The sequence below is a fragment of the Berghia stephanieae genome, chromosome 4 (genome assembly GCF_034508935.2).
Source record: "Berghia stephanieae isolate SIO BIC M18660-M18661 chromosome 4, UCSD_Bste_1.3, whole genome shotgun sequence".
Taxonomy (NCBI): Eukaryota; Metazoa; Mollusca; class Gastropoda; order Nudibranchia; family Aeolidiidae; genus Berghia; species Berghia stephanieae.
This window is the reverse complement of record NC_088363.1, coordinates 31922364-31947107: the sequence shown is the minus strand read 5'-3', so window position 1 is coordinate 31947107 and position 24744 is coordinate 31922364. Positions and strand designations below refer to the sequence as shown.

At 33.4% G+C, this 24744-nt stretch overlaps 2 protein-coding genes across 8 annotated transcripts in view; one reads left to right on the top strand and one right to left on the bottom strand.

Moving 5' to 3' along the window:
- Positions 1-1312: 1312 nt before the first annotated feature.
- On the top strand, positions 1313-5542 carry LOC144970422 (uncharacterized). Its single transcript, XM_078910049.1, has 3 exons — positions 1313-1706; positions 2567-2662; positions 3438-5542. The coding sequence occupies exons 1-3, from the start codon at positions 1629-1631 to the stop codon at positions 4608-4610; spliced, it is 1347 nt and encodes a 448-aa protein (XP_078766175.1). The 5' UTR covers positions 1313-1628; the 3' UTR covers positions 4611-5542.
- A 13948-nt stretch (positions 5543-19490) lies between these two features.
- Positions 19491-24744, bottom strand: part of LOC144970419 (uncharacterized) — a 310164-nt gene continuing 304910 nt past the window's right edge. For 4 of the 7 annotated variants that reach the window (XM_078910042.1, XM_078910043.1, XM_078910047.1 and 1 more), the window contains one exon: positions 19847-20036. In XM_078910042.1, the coding sequence (XP_078766168.1) occupies positions 19981-20036 (56 nt within the window). In that variant the 3' untranslated portion in view covers positions 19847-19980. Of the gene's footprint in view, positions 20037-22270; positions 22305-24744 lie in introns of all 7 variants that reach the window. The other 3 variants (XM_078910048.1, XM_078910045.1, XM_078910046.1) reach the window with 3 other exon arrangements.

The window sequence follows — 24744 nt, the reverse complement described above, 5'->3', positions numbered from 1 at the left end:
ATGTTTATAGCTCTCTCCTTACCAGACATTTTCCGGATTTTCCCCAAAACTTCACACCCAACTAATTCAAAAATATATTTTTATCACTTAAAGACAATAGCAGTAAGTTCTTGCGATAAATAATTTCTTAAGCAAAACATGCTCTACAACACACTGTTCATTTTCTTTAAATTTTATGATGTACAAGAGAATTTTGAACATGAAAAATGTTGGTTGTATCGTAAAGAATGTGACAATTTTCCTATAGTTGGTAAGGAGAGGGTTAATCATGATCGTTGCATCTATTTATTAAGCAAGCAATTAATTGATTGACAATCATTCCGTTTTTTATATTATTTAATTTATTATATTTCATCTATTTAATATATTTATCTATCTATTTATCAATTTTCATGCAGTATCTCGGTAAAATAAATTTATACAAGATGTGGTGTGACAGTAAAGCGTTCGGCTTGTTAAAAACACTATAGGCCTATATAACAATATCCCTGGAATGATATTTACAAGCTGTCCCAAGCCAACAGCAGCACTCTAAGAAGAGACATGATGCATTTATCTGTAAGGTGCTATGACACACACACACACACACACACACACACACACACACATATATATATATATATATATATATATATATATATATATATATTATATATATATGTATATATATATTTATTTAAAAAGGCAATACTGAGAAATATTACGAGTAAAGAATCTTTACCATGGAATCAACTTTGTTATCAAAAAGAACACTATAAATTGTTTTTCATTTTTATATTATTACTTATTGATTTTTAAAAAATAATTAACTTCAATCGATTTTTTTATTCTGATCACATCGATAAAAAAAAAAAAAAAAGGAAACCAAATGCCTCCTAGTGCCCCGCATTTTCACATCTATTTCAAAAACTGTAAAGACATTGGATTCTAGAGCGTTTTAAATCGTTTTTTAAAACATGATAAAACACGACCATTCATGCAATGTTGTCTCAACCAAAGCCAAGAATACAATAATATATCATTGCTTTTAAAAAATCTGGGCCAAGAATTATTATCAATAAGCACCGTCCCCTCGACAAGCGATACCTGTCGCCAAGTGCGTGTATCAACTCGCTGTTATGTTATGGGCTGCGATAACGAATGCATTGATAAAGAACACGGCAATAAAGATCTAAATTGCGATGCATTCTAATGTTGAACGAGGACGCTCAACTGCGAAACTCTCCATCTGCTGCTGTGTAGGAATGCACGGGCGCGTGCCGATACTTGATAGTCAAATTTGATTGGCTTAGAGCGCCGTTACATAGTTATTGTTCCGGTGTCAGGGAAGCTTGCTCAAAGTTGACACTTGGCGTGGGGAAAGACCGATTTCAGTATAAAACTCACCATGGAGAGGAATGTCGGACAAATTCCGTTACAACCAGTCCTCTGGCACTTCGGAGCAAATACTTGTAAACACACCTCTTATTTTATACTTAGAAGAAACTTTCTTAAACGGACTTTGCAATATTCCACATCAGTGACTTAGCGACATTAGCGAGGGCATTTATTTGCCTTTTTTTCCAACTTCTGTTGCTGTTAATTTTCCTACTTTCGTTTTGGAATTCGGAGTTACAATTCAGTTTACAATGGATGGACTTACTAATATCTGTGAAGCCACAAGTCAGTCTCTCGACTTCGAGAGCTTCAGACCCACACATAGAAAGGTAAATTTCACTTTTGAAATTCTATTTTATAAAATCTCTCGAGTAACATTTAGTAAGTATTAGTAGTAGACTAGACTTAGAACTTCTATTCTATTAGATAGTATTAGAATTGTATTTCTATTTTATTAAAAATATATATATATATATATATATATAGATATATTATATTTATTATATTATTATTATTATTATTATTATTATTATTATTATTATTATTATTATTATTATTATTATTATTATATACTTCAATATAATTATATCAATAATTTACATATAGACGTCTATATCAATATAATTATAATGAATATTTGCATTCCTAAAGCCAAAGCCTTTAGACCTTAGACCTATCTCATTCATACGACTCGATTTTAGTTTGATGACCAAAATAAGTTTGTCCATTTGTGCTCATAATGACTGACTTTAGATATTTTATTGTCTTTTCTGGTCAATAGAGACGCTATGTCTAGTTAGTTTGATATCTCATCCTTTTTCTTTGAGGTCCCACTCTAAATATATAAATATATAAATTAAAATATAACTTAATTTTTCAGATCATTTTTTCATCTTATCCAAGGATTGTCATAGTTCCCACCCTGATTCATTGAAAACAAATAAATATGTATAGATACGTTATGGTAACACAAAATGACTTTGGTGATAGGCTGTTTAAAAGAAGTTTACGATAGTTTGAATTTTTATTGTGAGGAAAGAAACAGTTACCAAGGTCTTGGAAAGATCAGTCATTTTCAAATGTGATTTTAAAATATAACCAGTTAGACAACAAACAAAACACTCCTCTCTCCCAGTCAAAAAATTAATAACGGCAATGATTTTAATCAGCATTTACATATCTTTTTCAGGGTAAAAAACTGCTGGCAGAGAAGAAGAGGCGTGCTCGTATCAACAATTGCCTGATGAGAATCCGAGATATTGTTTGCCATGGGGAAGAAGAAAAGGTAATTAATTGTTTATTTTTTGTTCTGATTTTTTTAATCATGAGATTGTGCAACAATTTGTGTTATACTACTACTACTACTACTACTACTACTACTACTACTACTACTACTACTACTACTACTACTACGTTAATGGCGATCAAGAAAACGATGATAAATAATGATAATGGCGTGGTCTATAATGATGATGATGATGCTGATTATAATGATCTTGATGATGATGATGATTATAATATAACGATAATGATGATGATGATGATGATGATTATGGAAAACACACGTGGTAGAGATGCAGATAATATTAGATTTTTGAAACATTCAACTCACCTGTGGAACACTTGTAAACACAACAAGCATGAACCATGATGAATGTATTATAGGATCAAAAGTATATTAATGTACAATTGACTTAATTTGTGTTATTGAATAACACAAATATATATATTTTATTTAACTTTTAAACGAGTGAAAATAACTGATGAAAACAAAAACACGCAACACGTGAAGTATTATTATTAATAGAACGTAGTAAAAGAGAGAGCCAATACCACTTCCGGACACGGCTGTTGCCACAAGTTTTATCGCGAACAATTGACTCAACTCGGCACGCAATGGCCACCTTCGCATGCCGTTTCCTACTCAATAAAGGTCTATTATCTTAGACCATATAACTTCATATATTTCTCTTCTTTTCTTTCATTACCTATGTGTACATTAACATTATAATTTTCCTTTCATCAGTATATTTAATTTTTTTCTTTCTTCTTTTTTCTAGGAGTCAGATCTGGATAAGATGGAGAAGGCAGAAATCCTTGAAAAGACCCTTGAAGTTCTCACCAGAGTGAGACATAACTTTGATAACTCTAGGAAGATGAGTTCCCCAACAACACAGAAAGCCATGGCAGTGAGATATGCCTCTGGATTCAGTTCCTGTGCCGAGGAATCAATTCGATACATCCAAAGTTCCAGACTTGTGCCTGCCGAAGTTAAACACCAACTCCAAGCACATCTTCGCTCAATCGCTCATAGGATGGAAAGCAGAATTCAGGGAGAGGAGATGAGCAGTTTTCCTCATTCCTACCACCAAACTCCTCCCTCTGTCATCATTGCACCACCACAGATCGTACCTTTGTCTTCATCAACAACACACTTACCATCTTCTTCATTATCTTTTATGGTTGACAATGGTGATGGTACTGCACAATTACAGATCTCCCCCAATGAAAATATTAACTTTCACATTTCTAGTGTGAGATCCAGTTACCCGAACCCAACAGAGATTGTGACTTCTACCTCTCAAATTGACTACAACAAACCCCCTTCAATGCCCTCACCCATTCACTCGTCAACACCAGTTTCTCACGTCGATGATGTTAAATCAGATTCTCCTATTCTTCACACTGCCCACAATAATAAAGACATTTATACTTCTTTTATCCCAGTCAACACTGAAGAAGTTTCCCATTTGCAGGATCATAAAGAAAACCAACCCAGTCAATTTCATTTCAATGTACCTACTCCCTCTCGTGAATCCAACCAAACTCCATCAGCTTTTCACAAAATCACTCCACGTCATTCCAAGTCTGCATCACCAAAAGCCCAGTGGATTCGTAAAAACGAAGAATCCTCATCATCCAATTTCTCTGCAGTATTTTCTTCATCTCGACACTCACCAATCTCTCCAGTCCCATCTCCTGTCATTGTTCACTCCTCCTCAATCCAATCTTCATCCACGGACAATTCCCATTCAGTCTACAGCTACCATGGCTATGAGCCTTATCCGGCACAGCCACAATCTCTCGAGACCATAAAACAGGAAATGCCAGTCCTTGGTGACAGTCCCTCAGAAATCCAACAGCAAATTACTCCTGTAAAAGCCATGGACTTGTGTGTGAAAAGAAATGATTCTCACAACATTTCACCAGAAACAATGTGGAGACCTTGGTAATAATGTTTGTAAAATACTTGAAAAAAAAAAGAAAACCGATCCAAAAACCTGAACTGATTTAAATTATTTTAATTACTGTGCCATTTTACCCACTGATGCGACAATGAAACTTACAAACGTTTTCATTTTCTTATAATGTTTCCATTTTTTGTAATTTACATGATCCAATTCTGGTAAGATTACGATGATGATGATGGTGATGATGATTTTTTGTTCTTTTCTTATTTTGTTTGTATCTGTGGGTAACTATTATATTAAATTAACTGCTAGGAAGTTGGTTTTTTTTTGTTATCATCATAGTGTAGGCCTACCTATTAATTTTATCTTTGACCAATGCACAATTCATAAGCGTTGATATATAAAAACGAAATCATTCAACATTTTGAGAGTTTCTCAAAAAGTAAGACAGCAGTTAATTAAAAACGTGCTGTACATTGAAAGGCATATTTTACTCGTATTTGACGCTTGAATAATAACCTTCTGGATAGGACTCTGGTCAATTGCAATGTACTTTCACATGATCTAAGTCAGTGCTAGGTGTAGAAAAAAATCAGGGCATAGACACATGTGCCTTATTCTCAATAGAGATATCTGATTTTTTATCAGTTGAATTATACGAAAGGGAGCTCTGTGTATGTAAATCATGCTTAAGTTTTTAAAAATATCAATTTTATCACATAAGCAAATTTATGTATGAACCTGTTCGAAATAATTAGTTAAATCTTACTCTTACAGAGCTTTTTTTTTTTTTTTTTAATTATTATTTTTCTGGTTATTATTATTTTTATTCATATTTATTATTATTATCATTTTTTTTGGCAGCTATGCATATCTGTGATAATTTGATTAATATTTCACCTTTAGAATTTGCCATGATTTGTCTTTTTGTCTTTGGACATTTCTTAAAAAAATAAATCTTGCATTTGAAATGATATTAGATGTTTTCATTTTTGTTCTGCGGATGAGTTTGGAGCTGTGGTGGGTGGGGAAGGTTATTATTTATTAACTTCAGATTTTATATAGCGCATATCCACCAAACATGCTCAAAGCGCTTTACAAGGGTTCCCTGGCAACAGACAGACTTAACATGATTGGTATGATATAAAGCCTGTTAGGCGATATTACAATTTTTTAAGACAGAGTCAATGCTATTAACGGCCAGCTACCATAGCCATTTTACACCTAAGTGTGGTGAGAGAATATGAGTAAATAGGCTTTTCCAGGGACTCAACCATGGGACTTGAACCCAGGGCCTTTCAATCTGAAAGCGAGTGTTATACCTCATAGGTGTATGTGACTTCTATCAAAATTATACAGTTATATTCATGCGTTTCCTATTTTGGGCTGGGAATGGGGTAGGGAGATCCTATGTCTGTGTGAGACTATAAAATCATCTAAGGAAAGATTGCCTTTGGGGTACCTACCAATTCTCTTTTGGTGCTTGCATCAGTTTGCAAACTTTTACAGCTTTACGAGAAGCTCTTTTCTACCCATCATTTTCCTTTTTAACACTGGCGTTTAAAGGGTCTAAAATTGTCACAAGCTCTGCGAAACCCATCAAAATGGCTTCCCAGGCAAAAGGACAGATCTACTCCGGGCGAAGTCAAGTTTTTTTTCTGACCTTCCTGTCCACCCTAATTGGATAGCTGGGTCTGTTATATCTGGCAAAAAGTACTTTGAGGTAGACTAGCATCCCATTTGAAGCGGTAGCAAGCAACCGCTATTACACTGGGATAAACTCGGCTCCATAGGCCTAATGGCTCTGAAGGACTATTTTACCTTCATTAAGATTAAGATGCTGAAAACTGAATTGATTGTCAAATTTCATGTGGGACTTGGATAAAGTGTACGTATGCATAATTGAGGAGATTGAATGCTGTGTGGTATTTTAATGTGCGAAAAATAAAATTTCATATTTCTGGTTGCTTTACTTTTAAATTCACTTTCGAGCATCGGGCTCAATGCGTTATAATACCAATTTGAGGTGATGGATCACAATTACATTAAATAAATGGAATTTAGAGATGATGTCATCTCCTTTTGTGTGGTCTTCTTCATCCTTGAGGGATACTCATGTAATTTTACCTAGGCCCTATCTAGTCTTTTTAGGTCCCAATAGCTCAGTTGTTGAGCAATCGTCTTTCAAGCAAATGGTTTGTTATTTACCCTTGTGCAGTCGAGATCGTATTCTGACCCTCTTGTCCATTTAGCATGCTAGCAATGTATGGGTTGCTGGGTCCAGGGTTTGTTAGATTTGGAGAAAGTATGGTATACACTTTGATGGGATCTTTTATCCCCCATATATATATGTTCTCCTTTTCCATGTTGCTCTCTGTCTTTGTTTTGGATTCAAGTAATTCCAAGTTTCTTCCTGGTCCTAGCGGGATAATTATCTGAAAGGGAAGCAGTCAAATGTATAATGTCATTTTTTGTGAGATATTTTTTCCCTTGTAATTATCTCTCTGTTATCATCTTCTATTATATTTTTTAGTTTTTAATATATTATTGTTCTTTGGAAACATTTGATTGTATCCTTCATAGCTGATGCGTTGCTTGTGCCTAATTGGGACTTTTAGGTCATGTCAAACTAGGCAAATTGATGGATTGCTCCTGGAATCTTCTGTACCCTATTTAAACTGGTCCCTTCGTCTTCACTTTCTCATCAGATCTACAATTTTTCCCAAATCATCTTCCTTTTCACGTGTCAAGTGTCGCTAGCGTTGTAAAACCCATAAAATACAAACAACATTTATCTGTTCAGTTGTCACTCTCTAGATGCTATCTGTCGTCCTGGAGTGAAATGGGTTAGTTTTGACTAGAGCCTGTCTAAGTCCTTTTTTATGAGTGAGGCAGAGTCAGAATGAATATGAATGGCTTTTGTTTCGTTGAAGGAAATCATACTTTCCCCTTGCAAATCATCTCTGTTTACGACATAGTTGTGCATGAGGAAAAAAACAAAAACCAAAAACGAACAGACATAAAACATAATAAGGTTCTGAAGGCTGAAGAGAGAAAAGTCAATGAAATTGCAAACTAAGCTATCAATCCAAAACTGAAACAAGCTAAAGGCGATTAATAAGATTATATAAAGGCAATTGAAAATGATTTTCTTTTAAAATCAAAATAAAATACCCCCACATAACGTGCACTTATTAGCAACAACAGGTCTGGATACCGAACGCAATTATGGGCTTTAAAAATTGATGTAAGGGAGCATTTTTTTTTGCTGATTTGAGAGAACGTCCATTACAATAGTGAGCCCATAACAAGTAGGGTAATCAGACCTGCAAATAAGTACACATCGGCACAAAAGCATAATACAAGTTTAAAGGGGAACAACTACATAAATAGAGCAACAATTAAAAATTTACAGAGTTACTTCCCCTCCCCCTTTAACGTGTATCTTTTAGTTTCTTTATTTATGTTACAAAATAGGCAAATACAACTGTGTCTGTTTCGAAGCATACTGTCAATAACACAACAAGTTTGCCTAATGTAACGTTGATGTGAAGAATGAGTTAGGGTATTATATGTAGAGCATTGCTAATAATTTTACTGTGACCAGCATACACTTATCATTGCGTCATTCAAGAAGATTTTCCGCTATTTTATTAAGACTCAATTCTGGAATCAGCCTAGCTTTACTTTAAGGAGACAAGTTTAATGTTTACTAAAATGTCCTAACTAAAGAGTGTCTCAAACACCGTTAATACACCATAAATACAAAACAGTTTTCCAAGACAGCTAAAACCCAACACAATTACAAAAGGTGCTAACAAAGGACACTAGGATTTCAGGTAGACATAAAATTTAAAAAATCCGCTTTTGTTCTTGGACCTAGGACTTCTTATACAGTGCGTTAGTCGCTGTCTTGGACCCATTGTTAAGAATATCAAATATAGCAACATGACCCCAACGAGTTCCTATATATTGATGATAGTGATAGTATGTAATGTAATATATTATGCTTCCAAATAATTGATTGGAAAAGAAACAAGGCTATTTTAACGTCCGTTTCCTTAAAAACTATTTTGTGAAATCTAAAGATGGAAGAGGAAAATTATGTAAAAAAAACAACACACAAAACAAAATCAACCCCCCCCCCAATCAACAAAACAAATAAAACCCAGAAATACAAAGCAAAGCTAAAACAAACAAACAAACAAACAAACAAAACATTGAAAATGACAACAAATAAATATGGTATTGGAGAAAAAAAATCAAAACAAAAGCAGAACATTATCCCCCTTCCCTTAAAAAAAAAATAAATAGAAAAACTAATAAAAAACAACAAGCATTTAAGGCAAAAAAAAAAAAAATGAGAGAAAACAAAAATAAAACAAAAAAATACGTTCTAGTGGTGAAAAAAGGAAGAGAAAAGAAATAAAAATTCCTACGTCTTGCTGATTATTTTTTGAGTTAAGGGAAGCAACTACAGTAATACAACAAATCTTTAAAACCATATAAGAGTTATATCCCTTCATGTGAGAACAGATCTTTTCCCTTTGACTCATAATTTACTTATTTTTGCATAATTATAGACAAGGTCAAGAAAGCCTTAAGATTTGGTTGATCAAGTTGTTGATAAATAACCATTTTTTTTCAATTTAATTAATATTAATTAAAAACTAGCAAATTGCAATTCATGGATTGAAAATAGGAATAAAATTATAACAATTAAGTTACATATTGTCTGTCTTTGGATAAGACACTTTATATGTCCTAACTTATTTTCGGTTGTAAGAGAGTACCTGGCTAGGGCAGTTTTTGACATTATATTGTGAGACTTGAAATACAAATTAGACAATAATAGGCAACTTGTATTTCATGAAATGGGAATTGATTAAATATTATATGCTTTAATGGGCTGGGGAAATAGATAAAGGAAGCATTTGGATTCAGTAGAAATACCTACGCTATAAGTGTGATCAGTCATCTCAAACCGGTATTATATCAACGCCAGGGTGTACATGATACTTAAAATTGATTTGAGCTAACTTCATTATCATCGTCATCATCATTATCATCATCATCATCATATCAATCCCATGATGATCGTCGTGGGGGGGGGGGGGGGGGGGGGGGGGGGGGGGGGATATATATGGGATGCGGATTTCACCACTTTTCGCCATTAAGTGCGGTCGTTAATCCAGGGCATGACTGATCCGGCATGTTGTCTTGTGTTTATTATTTTCCATGTGTCCTATCAGTGGTCTTGTATAAATCGGTGGCGCTACCGATTTCTCCAAGCTGAGCTAACTTAGAAATTTTGAATGAGAATTGCCTTATTCTGTTCATTTTGACTTGAGACATAATTTTCTTCATCTCGTTCATTCCGACATAATACCAGATTGGCATAAATGCCCAAATTTTAGATCCCAATCTTTTCTATCTTTTTTTTCTAAAAAGGGAATGGGCCTAAAAACATCTTTGACAAGACCCAGTTTAAAGTTATGACCCAGCAAGACATGCCCTGTTTTCTCAAACTAAATAGAACAACAAATCAATCTAATAAATTTGTTTTTATGTTTTAAAGTGCTTTGAGCACGTTTAGTGGATATTGCGCTATATTAAAGCTCATTTAAAAAAAAAGGTTTTATAGCACTCGCGACATATCAGCATAGTAACCGTTTTGAAAAAAAAAAATCTTTCAAGACCAAGACAGTGTGTTTGCAATGGAAAGAATAAGACAACTATCTGTGATAAAGGTCAAAATTATTTTTTTTATTCTAAAATGTTGTGTTCAAGTACTTTTCATTTTGTTTATTCGTCCAATAATAATAATAATAACAATAATAATAATAATAATAATAATAATAATAATAATAATAATAATAATAATAATAATAATAATAATAATAATAATAATAATAATAATAATAATTCCAGTAATAATATTAATGATAACAATAATAATTGTTATTATAAAAACAACAGAAGTAAAACCAATATATAAAATTTAATTCATATGGAAAAGAGGCCAAATTGTTAATTTAAAAAAGTGAGAGCGGTATCAGAATTCTTTTCATGAAATGTATTACCTTCTATAATTATTTGATAATGACAGCTATATTCAAATCAACACAAACTGACTTTAAGGCAAGAACGTAAAGACACAATATTATTTGCTTGTTTTTAAAATTTAACGGCACTTGTAACACGCATGGGTCATTTAAGTGCCAGGAAAAGTAAGACGATATGAAACCCTTTGATGGCCAACTGAACTATTTCTAGTCATGATTTTCGCCAATTATTTATCTCTTTTTATAATTGCAACTTGACAATTTGCTGTAGTAGTGCAGTAACTACCTCATAGCTTCAGCCCTCTTGGTGAAAACAATTATTATTAGATATACCAAAATCTAGAGGTGACTTCTAGAGGTGACTAAATGAGCCAATAAAATGGAGAGTAAAATATAGAGAGTAAATGTGACCTCGTGTAAATGGGGACAACACGTTGTTGACTTTGTGTTGTCCCTTATTACATGAGTCACATTTACTTCCTTTAAAAAAAACAACTCTCCATATCATTAGATATGTGGCCTGCCGCCCCACACCAGTATTAGATATGTTGGGGTGATTCAGATGCTAAAAATTGATTTTATTGTCCAAAATATGTAACTTGGGTTGATGTCTTATTTTTTTATTGAGGACGATAAATAGACAGAATGACAAAAAAACTAAAATCGTGAATTTCAGATCATACCTGTGCGGCTATGTGGTCTTATGGTATAACACTCGCCTTTAGATCGAAAGGTCATGGGTTCGAGTCCCACTCTGAGCAGTGCATAGTCGAGTCCTTGGAAAAGGACCTTTGACCACATGCTTCCATCGTTCTCAGGTTGTAAAAGTACCTTGCCATTAATAGAGTTTTCTCTGTTAAAACAGAATATTTGTGATATCGCCAAACAAGCGTCTAGTCTTTCTACATGTTAAGTGTTGCTGTTGGCTAGTAAAGTAAAGTGCTTTGAGCACGTGTAGTGGATATTGCGCTATATAAAAGCTCTTTAAAAAAAACAACGATGCAATCACCTAGTTGAACCCCAACATAATACCATTTTGAGATGGTGGGTCACATATGAGGTTAGAATAAAACTGAAATCCGCCTATAAGGGATTAAGATTTAATGAGAGAACCAATGATTAAGGTGGGAATTAGTAACTGGTCAAGTCACCTGTCTTATAATGCAAAGTTCCCATAATGCAGACCTGCTTAGTACGACGAAAAATTAGTAGAAATACGAATTTTTGGCTCCAGCTACTACAGAACTGCATTAGCCTCTTTGACTCAATAAATCTAGTTGAGAAGGAAAGTCAAATTTCGTAGAACCTATATTCAGGACTTTGAACCGATGTTGGATCATGCTGAGGGCAACTTGTATATTTCTAAAGCTATTTTAAGTTAATTTTTGTTTTTCCTTTGGAAACTATGAATTTTAAAAAATTAAAGTAGGCAGCTCTGCCATAACGGCATCTAAATTGTTTAACTTCTTGCATTGCAACAATGATCAGTCTTAATCCAAAATATTACACCAACTAGAAAAAAAATCACAACAAAAATAAATTTAAAAAACAAAACAAATACTAATAATGAAAACATGTACAAATAATTTAATCAAACATTATAAGCAGCTATGCAATGCCTCTCACATTTACCTGATAATGTACATTTGCTTGTTTTAAGGGCTTTTACGGTGCGTGAAACACATTTAGACCATATCAGCACCAGTAAAAGAAAGTAAATGAGATAAAAGCACCCAAAAAAGAAAAAAAAAGTAAGATCAAGGGGACTGGTTCAACTAGTAGAAGTAAATTCCAAGAGTATACTATCAGTGTACTTGGTTTGGACATCAAAATCTAATACTGCCCCATGAAAACAATTAAATTATATCATTTATATCTATGACTTGTTAACGCACTGGGATTACAGAATTAAATGTACATTGTTCGATGCAAGGATACACACATAAACAAAATAATATCATTAACAATAATATCCAAACCTGCCATAAACCAACCAAAAAAAACCCCAAAAAACCCAACAAAATATTTTTAAAATTTGTATATATTCTTTTGAAAAAAAAAAAAACAACAACCAAAAAGAATTTTAATCTAAAATGTGACTCTACGTCTCAAAACACATGTTGGAGTGAATAAGGTTCTGAAAATTGAATTTATAGCCAGACAAATCAGACAAATGAGACTTGTGTTAAGTTAATCTATTTCACTGAGGAGAAAATTATGGTTTCGTGAACGCGCAAAAAAACTCCCTGATATTTCATACTTGTGATAATCAAACTCTTGGGCAACAGCTTCACTCTTGACATAATTCCAAATGGATGCAGTGGGTCACAAATGCATGATTTATTCCTTTAATCATATGGATTATCATTTAAAATGATTTTTGAATAAATTGACGTAGAGTAGTTAAATTTCGACACACATCCATTAGAAAAATAACAAATTCTTATCATATCCTTGCTGAAATTTTGTTTTTAAAAAATCGAAGGAATCTGGAGAAATTCCAAATCTGGCCACACTTCTCCCCCTTCCCTCCAAAAAGTAGATACGGACTAAATCTTTTTAACTGGCAGGTCTGTTTTTTTTTTTTTTTGTTTATAAGGGTTTTACGGTGCTCGCAACACATTTAGGTCATATCAGCGCCAGTAAAAAGGAAGAAAATGGGATAGTAAAAAGTTCTAGAATACAATTAAAGCATCCAAGAATAAGGGAGACAAAGGGGAATTGGTTCAAATAGGGAACATATGTAGATTCCAAGAGCACACTATCAATGTATTTAGTTTGGGATCGCTTAAAAGTCTCATCCAAACACAAGCACAGGTCTCCACTAAACACTTAATTGTTTACAAATCACAATATAATTAGTAAACAAAACATAATACAGTGCAGAACAGAAGGATGATTTACAATGTAAAAAATATCATCTCCCAAAACTAACTATACATTTGACTGTTTCTCTCTCAGCCAGGGTATCCTGCCAAGGCCAGGACAAAACCAAAAAATCTCATTCCCAGACAAAGACAGAAAGCAAGTTGGAAAACAGATATAGAAAACACAGTAAGTCCCTCCCTACCCGCTATAGGAGGTCTGACATACCATGAATTGTTTCTATTTGAATACAGACATTATCAACAATTAGGTACTTTTTGATGTATATGCAGACTACAATAATTTCAATAATTAGCATGACTTACAATGGTATTTATTTATCAAATCAATTATTGACAAAAGATACATCATACATAATATATGGATATGACAATCATCAAGTTCTCTCACGTAAATAATGACATAAGCACTTAATGTTTCAATGCTTAAATTAATACGTTTATTATTCATAACATAATGTTAATAATAATAGACAATAATCAAATACACACATACACACAAAACAACAACTAAAACACCCTCAAAAAAAGCATTAAAAAAACCCAAACAAAAAAACAAAACAAAAACAACCCCCCCCCCCCAACCCCCCAACCCCCCCCCCCCCCCCCCCCCCCACAAAAATACAAAACAAAACATTACTCAAGAGACGAAACATTTAATCCTTTATTTTTATTTCACATTAAATCCATGATCAAGAGTTCAAAGCCTTACACACTATTTGGTTTTATAGAAAGTGACAAAACACATAAACACTCTAAATATGTATAAAACGAAAATAGTAAAAAGCAAAATACTTTATGGACAAGAAACGTTTTCCTTTGTTATTACTTATATAAAAACCAGCGACATTGAATGAAATCTTACAAATGTAACCCTTTGTGTCAACCTGGTATTATATCAGGATGGACTAGATGAAGAAAACACGACCTAATAAATGACGAAATCCCGGTGTGTGTTGTGTTTAAAAAAAAATAAATTTTTAGGATTTTGAAAATTTATGTCTTTGTTACTTACAGTCTCTATTAAATTTAATCCAAATAAAAGATGTTCAATTTTGAATGTAATTTTTGGTGTCAAAATCCCCCTGACGTCATGATACCTGATTGAGACTGATGGTTACAATATGTGTATGAAGGAAAAAATATTCCACAGCAATCCGCTTAAGATAATTTATTATTTTTCATTTCAAATTCATGCTTTTTATAAACTCTGGGCCATGTTCTGATTTGATTTCCTCAAAAGAAAAGCATTCTCCTGCATTTTGGACAATGTCAACCAAGAATAAGAACATTTTGACTGGTTCCTCAGGATTTATCTTAATAAGCACAAGAAATGAAGTAAGTTGAAAAATGCCAGAAGACAAAAGAGAATAAAAACTTGTGTATATTGCAAAGCGTCCCTCTTGCGATCAGGCAAAGTTGTCATAATATTAGGATCATGGGTTCGATCCCCCATTGCCACAAAATTTTTTATTCTCTATTATGTTCTGGCACTTTTCTACACACTTCATTTCTTGTAATTATCAACATAAGTGCCTGCTCCACTCACTTTTCTGATTTATCTTAAGCGGGCTGCAGTGTACATCAATTAACTCTATGGACAATCCACACTTTCCTATTTCTACTCCACCTCTTCAAAACAGTATTATGTCAGAATTATCAAGATGCTAAGAATTAATTGTTATAGACAAAGAAAATAAAGTTTGGGTAATTTTTTATTGATGGTCGGCAGATCAAACCTCGAAGTCTCACTATTCACAATCGGCAGATTAAAACTCTGAAGTCTTCATATGAGCTTTGCGCACCATGTTTTAATCAATTTTGGGCGGATCAGACCTCTTTATCATTAAAATCACTTTTTAGCATCTTGGTTATCCCCGCATAATTATCTTTTGAGATGATGGGTCCTATTCTAAAATTCCTATACATAAACTGGGGCAATGCTACAATGATATATATGCACACAGAATGCTTGTCACAACTATGAAGTTGAATTCCGTCTACCACGTTTACAAACAATAGTATGGGTACACTATATATATATATATATATATATATATATATATATATATATATATATATATATATTATATATATATATATATATATATATATATATATAAACACACATGGTTATAACAAAGTAAAAAAAAATCAGTCAAATCGTACCAGTGGTGAGATTACAATATATGTACAAAGTTTTTGCACTCTTCACCGAATACTCACTCTATCAGTCCCTTCCTCTCTATTCTCTCTATTAAACTCTCTCTCTCTCTCTCTCTCTCTCTCTCTCTCTCTCTCTCTCTCATTGTGGCATCTCTTTGACTCTTTCTCCCAAGTATGCGCAAACTCATATTCTAATTTATGGCAAAGACAATAATTACACCAGCTGCAAAATGCACAACGCCATTAAAGTAGTAACTGATAAATCATTCAAAAACTTAAATTAAAACTGTTGGGATAATGGGGAGGTATCATCATATTCCATCACTGGATACAGATCACCGAGAAAGTAAGCACATGACACCATGATGAAACACCAAGAATAAAAGCAGTTCTTTAGAGCCATTAGGTCTGTGTAGGTGAAGTTCGAAAGTGTTGAATAGGCAGTTGCAGTTGATTTGCTGCCATTTGGAGGTAATGCCCTTCTATCGCAAAGTACTTTTCACCAGATCAAACAGACTCAGCAATCTAATGAATGCTGAGTAGACATGAGGGTGAGAAAAAATCTCGACTGCAAAAGGGATCTATAATGATTTAATGACCTATTTTCTTTTGAGGTAAATGCCCTTCTTTCCATTTTTCCTAAGCGTTTACCTATTCTATGGTGGACCCCAATTCTATGTGCTTTGCTGAATGAGTGGCTTGTAAAAATGTGTATACAGATTTCATTCATTAACCAAATGACTCTCTACTTGTGCAAAGAGTATTAAATTATAAGGAATAATAGGATTGTAGTAGAAGAAGTCTTGTACATTTTATAAAATTCTCCATATTTTTCTTTTTGACACTCACTTCATAAAACTTACTGGTTATTTTTTTTTTTTTTTTTTTTTTTCAAAATGGCGGCGCTGAATAGCGACGCACAGTTACACCTATGTGATGAATTCTTTTGATATTTATTTGTTTCATGGCAACGTTTCACTCATTTACGTATTAAACGTTGTATGATTGTTCGTATTAATGAATGGTATGTATTTCAAACTTTAACGTTTAGAGTTCTGCTTCAAATCCTCGGAAAAATCGTTCGTATCAATGTTTTTGTCTCAAGGAAATCGAAATGGCGGCGGCCTTGTTTACTTCCGACACAAAAGTGCACCACTAATTTCATCTTATTTCGCGATTTGTTGATTGAAGACCTATCCTTCGCTTAATATTATATAAAGCATTGTATGATGATTTAGAATTACAAAGAGGCATCAAAAATAATAAACCATCCTGTTGATGAAGTAGAAAGAATTCATGGAAAAGCAATAGAAAGGAAAGCATTCTCAATTACCAACAATAAAAAAACATATTTTATACCATGAATTTGATATTTTGCCATCTGGGAGAAGTTTTTGTCAGATTAAATGTGGAACTAACAAGTATAAATCAACGTTCGTTCCATCAGCAATAAAAATGTTGAATATTTCATATGGTACAGCAAAACCAAGGATTGATGCGTTGACTGATTGACTGATTAATTTGTTTAATGTTAGGCTAGATGAAGTGACCAATTGATAATGATGATAATATTTGGTGTTGAATTGCCAAGAATGTAACGAATTGAAAATGAAATGAAAATGTTGATGTTGTGTATGTCGCATGCGTGAAAGAAAGAGAGGAAGAGAGAGAGAGAGAGAGAGAGAGAGAGAGAGAGAGAGAGAGAGAGAGAGAGAGAGAGAGAGAGAGAGAGAGAGGGGAGAGAGAGAGAATGGGTAGGAGTGAGGTGTCTGTTCAATGTTATAGTTATCATATAACGTTATGACAAGTGTAACTAAATGACAAATTGCCATATTTGTGGACAATAAAGATCTATTATTATTATTATTATTATCCTGAACTGACTTAACAAAGCAAAAAACTATTACGTTAATCTTACAAGGCAAAACTTAATGGAAATGAATGTCTCTCACTTAGAGTTGATGTTACGTCATACATTTCACCAATATAGGCACTTCCTATAAATAAATTATAATAAATAATTGCTAAAAATGGTTGGTCGGTAGAAATATGCTCATATTGCAAGTAAAAAATGGAAAATCTGCACATAAACATGAGCATAGGTTGGGTGGGTGCAAATTGGAATAAAACATATTAAAAAAGAAAAATAAAACAAACAAAAAAACAAAAAGCAAACAAATAAAACCCAACAAAAAATAGAAAAATGAATAATAAAACAAAACAAAATAAACAAAAAAGAAAAAACCCCATTAAAATAGCAAAACAAAACAAAAAGAAATTAAAACAAAAAAAAAGACCCTCCCCTAAAAAAAAAACAAAAAAAACAAAAACAAAACAAAAACCCCCCCCCAAAAAAACACAAAGAAATAAAAAAAAAAACCCCCAAAACAAATCAAAACAATTCAATTGCTATTGCGAGTTGAAAAAATGGAAATGGACAAAATAACAATAAATAGCATTTAGCTCCCACCCATACAACCACCGGAAATTTAAAAATAAACCTCGTTTCAGTGGAAAGTTACAGGTGCAGTGTCAAACTACAATAATTGCACGATTCCTCATATCGATATTATTATTAAATTACTATGTAGTTTGAGGTGAGAAAAACATATCAATACATATCAAACATGTGCGTCAATGGAGAAGGTGGTGGAATAAAATGAGATTTTATCAGCTACTCAATTTACATGATGAAATGCGTCAAGTATTCAGTTTTTATAAAGTAAAGTATATAAATAGACTAACAATTTTTCACACAAAGATGGAAAAGATGACAAATTTACAGAAAAAGAATTGCAAAACAGTTCAAATGAATCATGTTTTTTTTTCTTTATCAAATCTAAAAGCATTGGGGAAAAATCTTTTTGTCTTTTTTTCTTTTTGAGAAAAACAAACAAACGTCACATTTGGGGAGAAAAACAAAAAGCGGGCTAAATTCTAAGCAAGTGAGTTTTCACATGTCAGTATCTAAGTTCTTTCAAATCTCAACCTCAAGCCGTGCTTATGTCAATGACCACATGAAATCATCGCATCTTGATAAAATCATGAGATCCTAACAACTATGAAAAAAATTATTAAATCTAAAAATCTTTTCAATCCCATTATCGAACAAATATAGAGTTACACATATTTGGTCAAAGGGGTAAATAAAGCAAAAATATTGTATAGGATAATATAAGTTTTGCATTGATATGAGTGAATATGGTGATATTTTCATTCGAAATATTATATATGTAATGTGTATCATATCAAAAAGATGGATTTTTATATTAGCATTAATTCACATAAAATAACTAAAAGCAGAATTCCACACAATGTTAAACAAATTTCGTTTCGCTTGCGATGAATTAATTTTTTGTTGAGCAATACATCCTGTATATCAGGATGAATGTCATATTAAAATTGTAAAATCAGCACCTCAGATCAGAGTCACCATCACTGATTCCATATTATAGATGTGACCGACTGTTTCAAAACGGTATTATGTTTCGGTAAAATTCAAATTTATAGCCAGAGCTATAAGACTTCTAGTCCAGTAGATTTAAGCTAAAAAAAAAAAGGATAACAGGGAAGAAATTGGTACCAAGCTAAAATTAACATATTTGGTTGCACATTCTATGCTGATTTTCATTCTAAAAATTCACTAAAATCCGTTGGTGGAAAAAGTAATGTAAATGTTACTGCTTGAAGCTCGAAGAAATAAATAACCATGTGAAATTGAATGTAAGCTTCAATTTAATATACAGATACCTGTTTTCGTATATTAAATTGAAGCTTACATTCAATTTCACATTGTTATTTATTGGTGGGTGTTTATATTCTTCCTCTAAAACTTTACGATAGTCAGTTTTTCGGTATTATTTAATATACATTGTCATCTTAAAAAATAATTATTATGCATTAGGCTCTTGTTCAGGAGAGAGAATATTATTTCATATCTTTATTACTTTCAAACTTGTATTTCAACATTTGGTTTTACCCGACATAATACCAGAGTGAGGCAGTGGGCCCCATAATACAGTCATTTTGTTGATGCACACCATCTTTGATGATAGAAATAAAAGGTACAACATGTGCAATGAGTCACCTTCAGTGCTTGGAGAGTTCAACAACATTAATGAGGTGGTCATGATATTCACCAAATTGAGATAAGTGTTGAGACGTCTGAGTTCAGTCTTTGGATTTTTTAAAAGATCATTTCATCATGACGAAGTTTGATGATTATGTTTGATCGCATCAAATAATTATTAAACAACACAAAACATAACATCGAGTTAGTGGAAATAATCCTGCATCTCACTTAAAGTAATTTACTGCCCACGGGTTATCTCCTCTTGGTGGTCCTGTGGGAACTGAAATAAAAAGGAATAAAAGCGCATTATGCTGATATTTCTATAAGCTGTGGACACGTCACACATCACATATGTTTTATGTTAAACCCCCCCCCCCCCCAAAAAAAAACAAACCAAAAAACAAATCTAAAAAACGAACAAACAGTCTATATCAATGAAACCAATTTACGTTGAGTAAAAAAAATCATCTAGATTTTATGACACCTTTAAAAAGAAAAATATATAATAATAATACAAAATCTACTTTTCCAATAACAATTATTAAGCCAAAGAATCAGAAAAACAAAAGACAAACAAAAAAGTTTAAGAATTAAAGAAAATATCCCCAATCCATTGATGGACTCAAAATCATAAGAATAAAAACCCCATTATTCCTTGCATATCACTTTAGAGACGCCGGTATGACGTCTACCCAACTAAACATAATAAGACAATATTTATTTTCTTGCAAAAAGTTATATTTCATGAACATTAACAAAACGACACGCAAGCTGTTAAAACAAAACACCAGAGTTTGAACTGGTTAAAAGTCAACATTTAATGTTCAAAACTTGCTTGCTTGATTAATAATGGTTTTAAAAATGATTAATTGTTACTGGATGCACAAATAAGAAGTTAAATCCAAAAAAGTTTTCTTCAAACAATCTGATTTAAAGCCTCGAGCATCAGAGCATCTAATCAATTTGGAAGTGGGCGCTATATAAATGATTATTGTTATTATTGGTTTTAACCCCCTCCTTACCAACTACAGGAAAATCGTCACATTTGTTACGATACAATGAACATGTTTCTTAATCAGATTTGTTTTGTACATTACAACATTTTATGAAAAACTGTTTTATAAAGCTTTTTGTGCTGCACAAAAATATGCATATCTAGTATGTACGTATTTCTAATGAATTTGAGAGTTAAAAGGCAAATTCGTGTTGGGTAACATTTCTGGAAAAATCATGAATAATATGGTCGGTAAGGAGAGATTTAATTGATTTAAAATCTGGCTTAACAAATTTCTTCTTCTTTTTCCTCTTCTTCTTCTTTTTCCTCTTCTTCTTCTTCTTCTTCTTCTTCTTCTTCTTCTTCTTCTTCTTCTTCTTCTTCTTCTTCTTCTTCTCTTTCTCTTCTTCTTCTTCTTCTTCTTCTTCTTTCTTCTCTTCCTTTTCTTCGTCTTCATCATCATCATCATCATCATCATCATCATCATCATCATCATCATCATCATCATCATCATCTTCTTCTTCTTCTTCTTCTTCTTCTTCTTCTTCTTCTTCTTCTTCTTAATGACAATTAAGAATGGATGCTTGCATGAATAAAAATGAAAGTGGAGGGATTTCAAACTTTGAGAGATTGCTTTGCAAAAATGTGCATGGGGCAGTGCGTATGGCAAAGAAGATGATCGAGGAGGAGTTTGAGGAGGAGGAGGAGGAGGAGTTTGAGGAGGAGGGGAAGGCTAACAAGTCATCTATATCTATAACATTTTAAACATTTTCTCAGCAACTTGAGGTTTTGCCCCTACTTTTTAAAAATTTGTTTGCCTCCCTTTTGCAAAATTATAATCCCAGCATCGCTCCCTTGTTGTAAATTTATGTTTATCTTGTTTCATTTAAAAATCATCTTTAAAAATGCTGAGATAAAATGACTTATTAAAATTAGTACTTCAAATTCAAAGTTATAAAGCAAGTGGAGCCAGAGTTTTTCCTCTTTCCTCTTGCGTTGAACAGACAGTATCCATTGCTTGCTACCTTTTGGATAGAATTCTTGTTTATCGCAATGCAATGTACTTTCTACCAGGACTTACAGACAGCTACATAAATACTTGTTAAAGGACAGAAAAGTCAGAAAAAATCTTGACTTCACCTAGGATTGATATCGGTCTCTTTACTTATAAGGTGAGTGCTCTACCATTGAGATACTGGATTCAATTCATCAATCTCACACTTAAGCAATGACGTTTCATGCTCAGAACAAAACAAATTTTAATTCGTTATTCGACTTATCCTTGTTATTTTCAGAAGCATAAAATCAACAAGCATACAATCAAGGCATTTTGAATAAAAAGCAAGGCGCGATTCATTCCATGTGTCCATATATAGAAATAAAATCGCAACTTGGTTTTAAAATCTGGGAAATTATTATAGGAAGATAATTAATTGTCATAACGGTAAATCATGCCAAGTTGATTCAAGCAGAGGCATTAATTAGGCACTGTAAATTACTCAGTTTCAAGTTAGACAAACCTTTTCATTTTGGATCATTGATTTGTTGATACACCTGAAAATAGTCAAAATTATTGTCTCATCTAAAAAACAAAAAGCAAACTGAGCTCTTATATAGCGCAATATCCACTAAACGTGCTCAAAGCGCTTAACAAAGGGTCCCTGACCAACAGCAACATGTAACATATAGAACGAGACATGACGCCTGTTAGGCGATATTACAATTTTTGTCCAACAAAGACAACGCTGTTAATGGTCAAGTACTCATTTTACACCTTAGTGCGGTGAGAGAATGTGAGTAAAGAGCCTTTACCAAGGACTCAACTATGTGCAGAGCGAGGCTCGAACCCAGGACCTTCTGATCTGAAAGGGAGTGTCATTCTACAAGACCACATAGCCACACAACTGTCTATCATTTACTGTATATCAACTGTAATATCATGTATAATTGTGACCAATTGTGCCAAATCTTGGTATCATGTCGGGATTGACTGATGCTTAAATCAATAAACACCTAGTGGACAGGAACATAACCAAGCCATTCTGACACTTGACAGAATGTTAGCAACAGCAGATAGTGCTCAACGGTGATATGTGTTTGAGTAAAATACTCAATAGCTAGTTCTATTTGCCTGATCAGTTGTACCATCACAGAAAAATAATCTGTAACCTTAAATGCTTATTGTTTGATTGAACAAATCCGGTGAGATCTAATCACGAAACTAGTGGTTGAAAAACAATAACAAAGAGTAGAGTAATATCAACTTCCTTAATTCTACTGTCTGTAATCCATGAGCCATAATATGTGTCCGAGTGGGCTTGAGGGTGTGTCACAAATCCCGCGTTTTGGTTGGTAAAAAATCTACTGGTAATTTCAAGGTGAATTCATACCAAAAAAAAAGGCCTTTATGTAGAAGAATGAGTTTGATTTCTGCATTGAGTTTATATTTCTCATCTCTGATTATTTTGAACTTAAACTCAATTTTTTAACCCTTCCAGCGCTGAGGTTCGCATTTCAGTCACAAAATGGCTGACACCTGATAAAGGCAGCATGAGGATGACAAGCTAAGACAAAGCGACATTCGAATTCACGCAAAATCTCAATTAAAATACCCCCTTAGGGCCAACTGAATATTCTGATGAAAGAAATGATACCATTGGTTCAATTTATAGTACTTTTGTAGAAAGTAGGATTGGATTACAATTTTATTTTTGCCTGTGCGGGCATTGGCCAGTAGAACAGATTCTGCTCTGGTCGCACAGTGAGGCCAATGGTGCTGAACGAGTTAAAACTTATTTTTTTTCCTGACATATAACCAGATTAACACAGTGGGTCATATATCATTGTGAAATAAATATAATTCCATGTGTAATAACGACCACCCCCCCCACCCCCTTTTTGTAAAACCTCACATTTCTGATCATTATCAATTAAAAATCTTTTTTTTTTTTTTTCAATCTTTGTCTTTAACGAATGATTGGCTGTTTAGTATAATGACATGCTCTTCGCTGTTTGGCATTTAACCCCTACTGATGTGTATACTTATTGGCAGGTCTTATAACCCAACTTTTATGGCCTCATTGTTTGAAATGGAAATACTCTCAGCCCAATGCAAAATATTATCCAAGACAACGATGTTAAATCAGGCCCATAATTGCTTTTCGTCATCAGACCTGCACAATAAGTGCGCGTAGGCCCCTATTTATCCATCAGGACGTCGTCATGTGTCCATGGCATACATTACACATACCTCAAGATCAACCTCAGACTTTAATAATGATTGGTTGTTTAGCAATATTAATTGTGCCAATACAAAAAAAAAAAAAGTTTAACTCTAAGCAACTAAAATCTGGTAAAATCACCCAACTGGTGGTCTTAAACAAAAACATAACAAAGAACCGAATGACATCAGCTTCATTCGTTCTATGCTTACTCTATGCTGTCTGGCATTCATCCCCAACCCATCCATCAAGACAGTCACACATTCGTGGTATACTATCACAGCTGCCTCCATTTTGACATCGATAGAAATACATGTACCTCTGAATCAATCTTAGTCTTTAACTCATGATTGGGTTTTTATGGTAAGGACTTACTTTGGGCTATCTGGCATTAAGCCCCTACCCATCCATCTGGACAGTCACGTGTTCCAGGTATACTATCACAGCTGACTTATGTACCTCTGGATAAATCTTAGCCTTTAACTTAATGATTGGGTGTTTAGTGTAATGACTTACTTTGGGCTGTTTGACATTTAGCCCCTACCCATCCATCTGGACAGTCACGTGTTCCAGGTATACTATCACAGCTGACTTATGTCCCTCTGGATTAATCTTAGCCTTTAACTTAATGATTGGGTGTTTAGTGTAATGACTTACTTTGGGCTGTTTGACATTTAGCCCCTACCCATCCATCTGGACAGTCACGTGTTCCAGGTATACTATCACAGCTGACTTATGTCCCTCTGGATTAATCTTAGCCTTTAACTTAATGA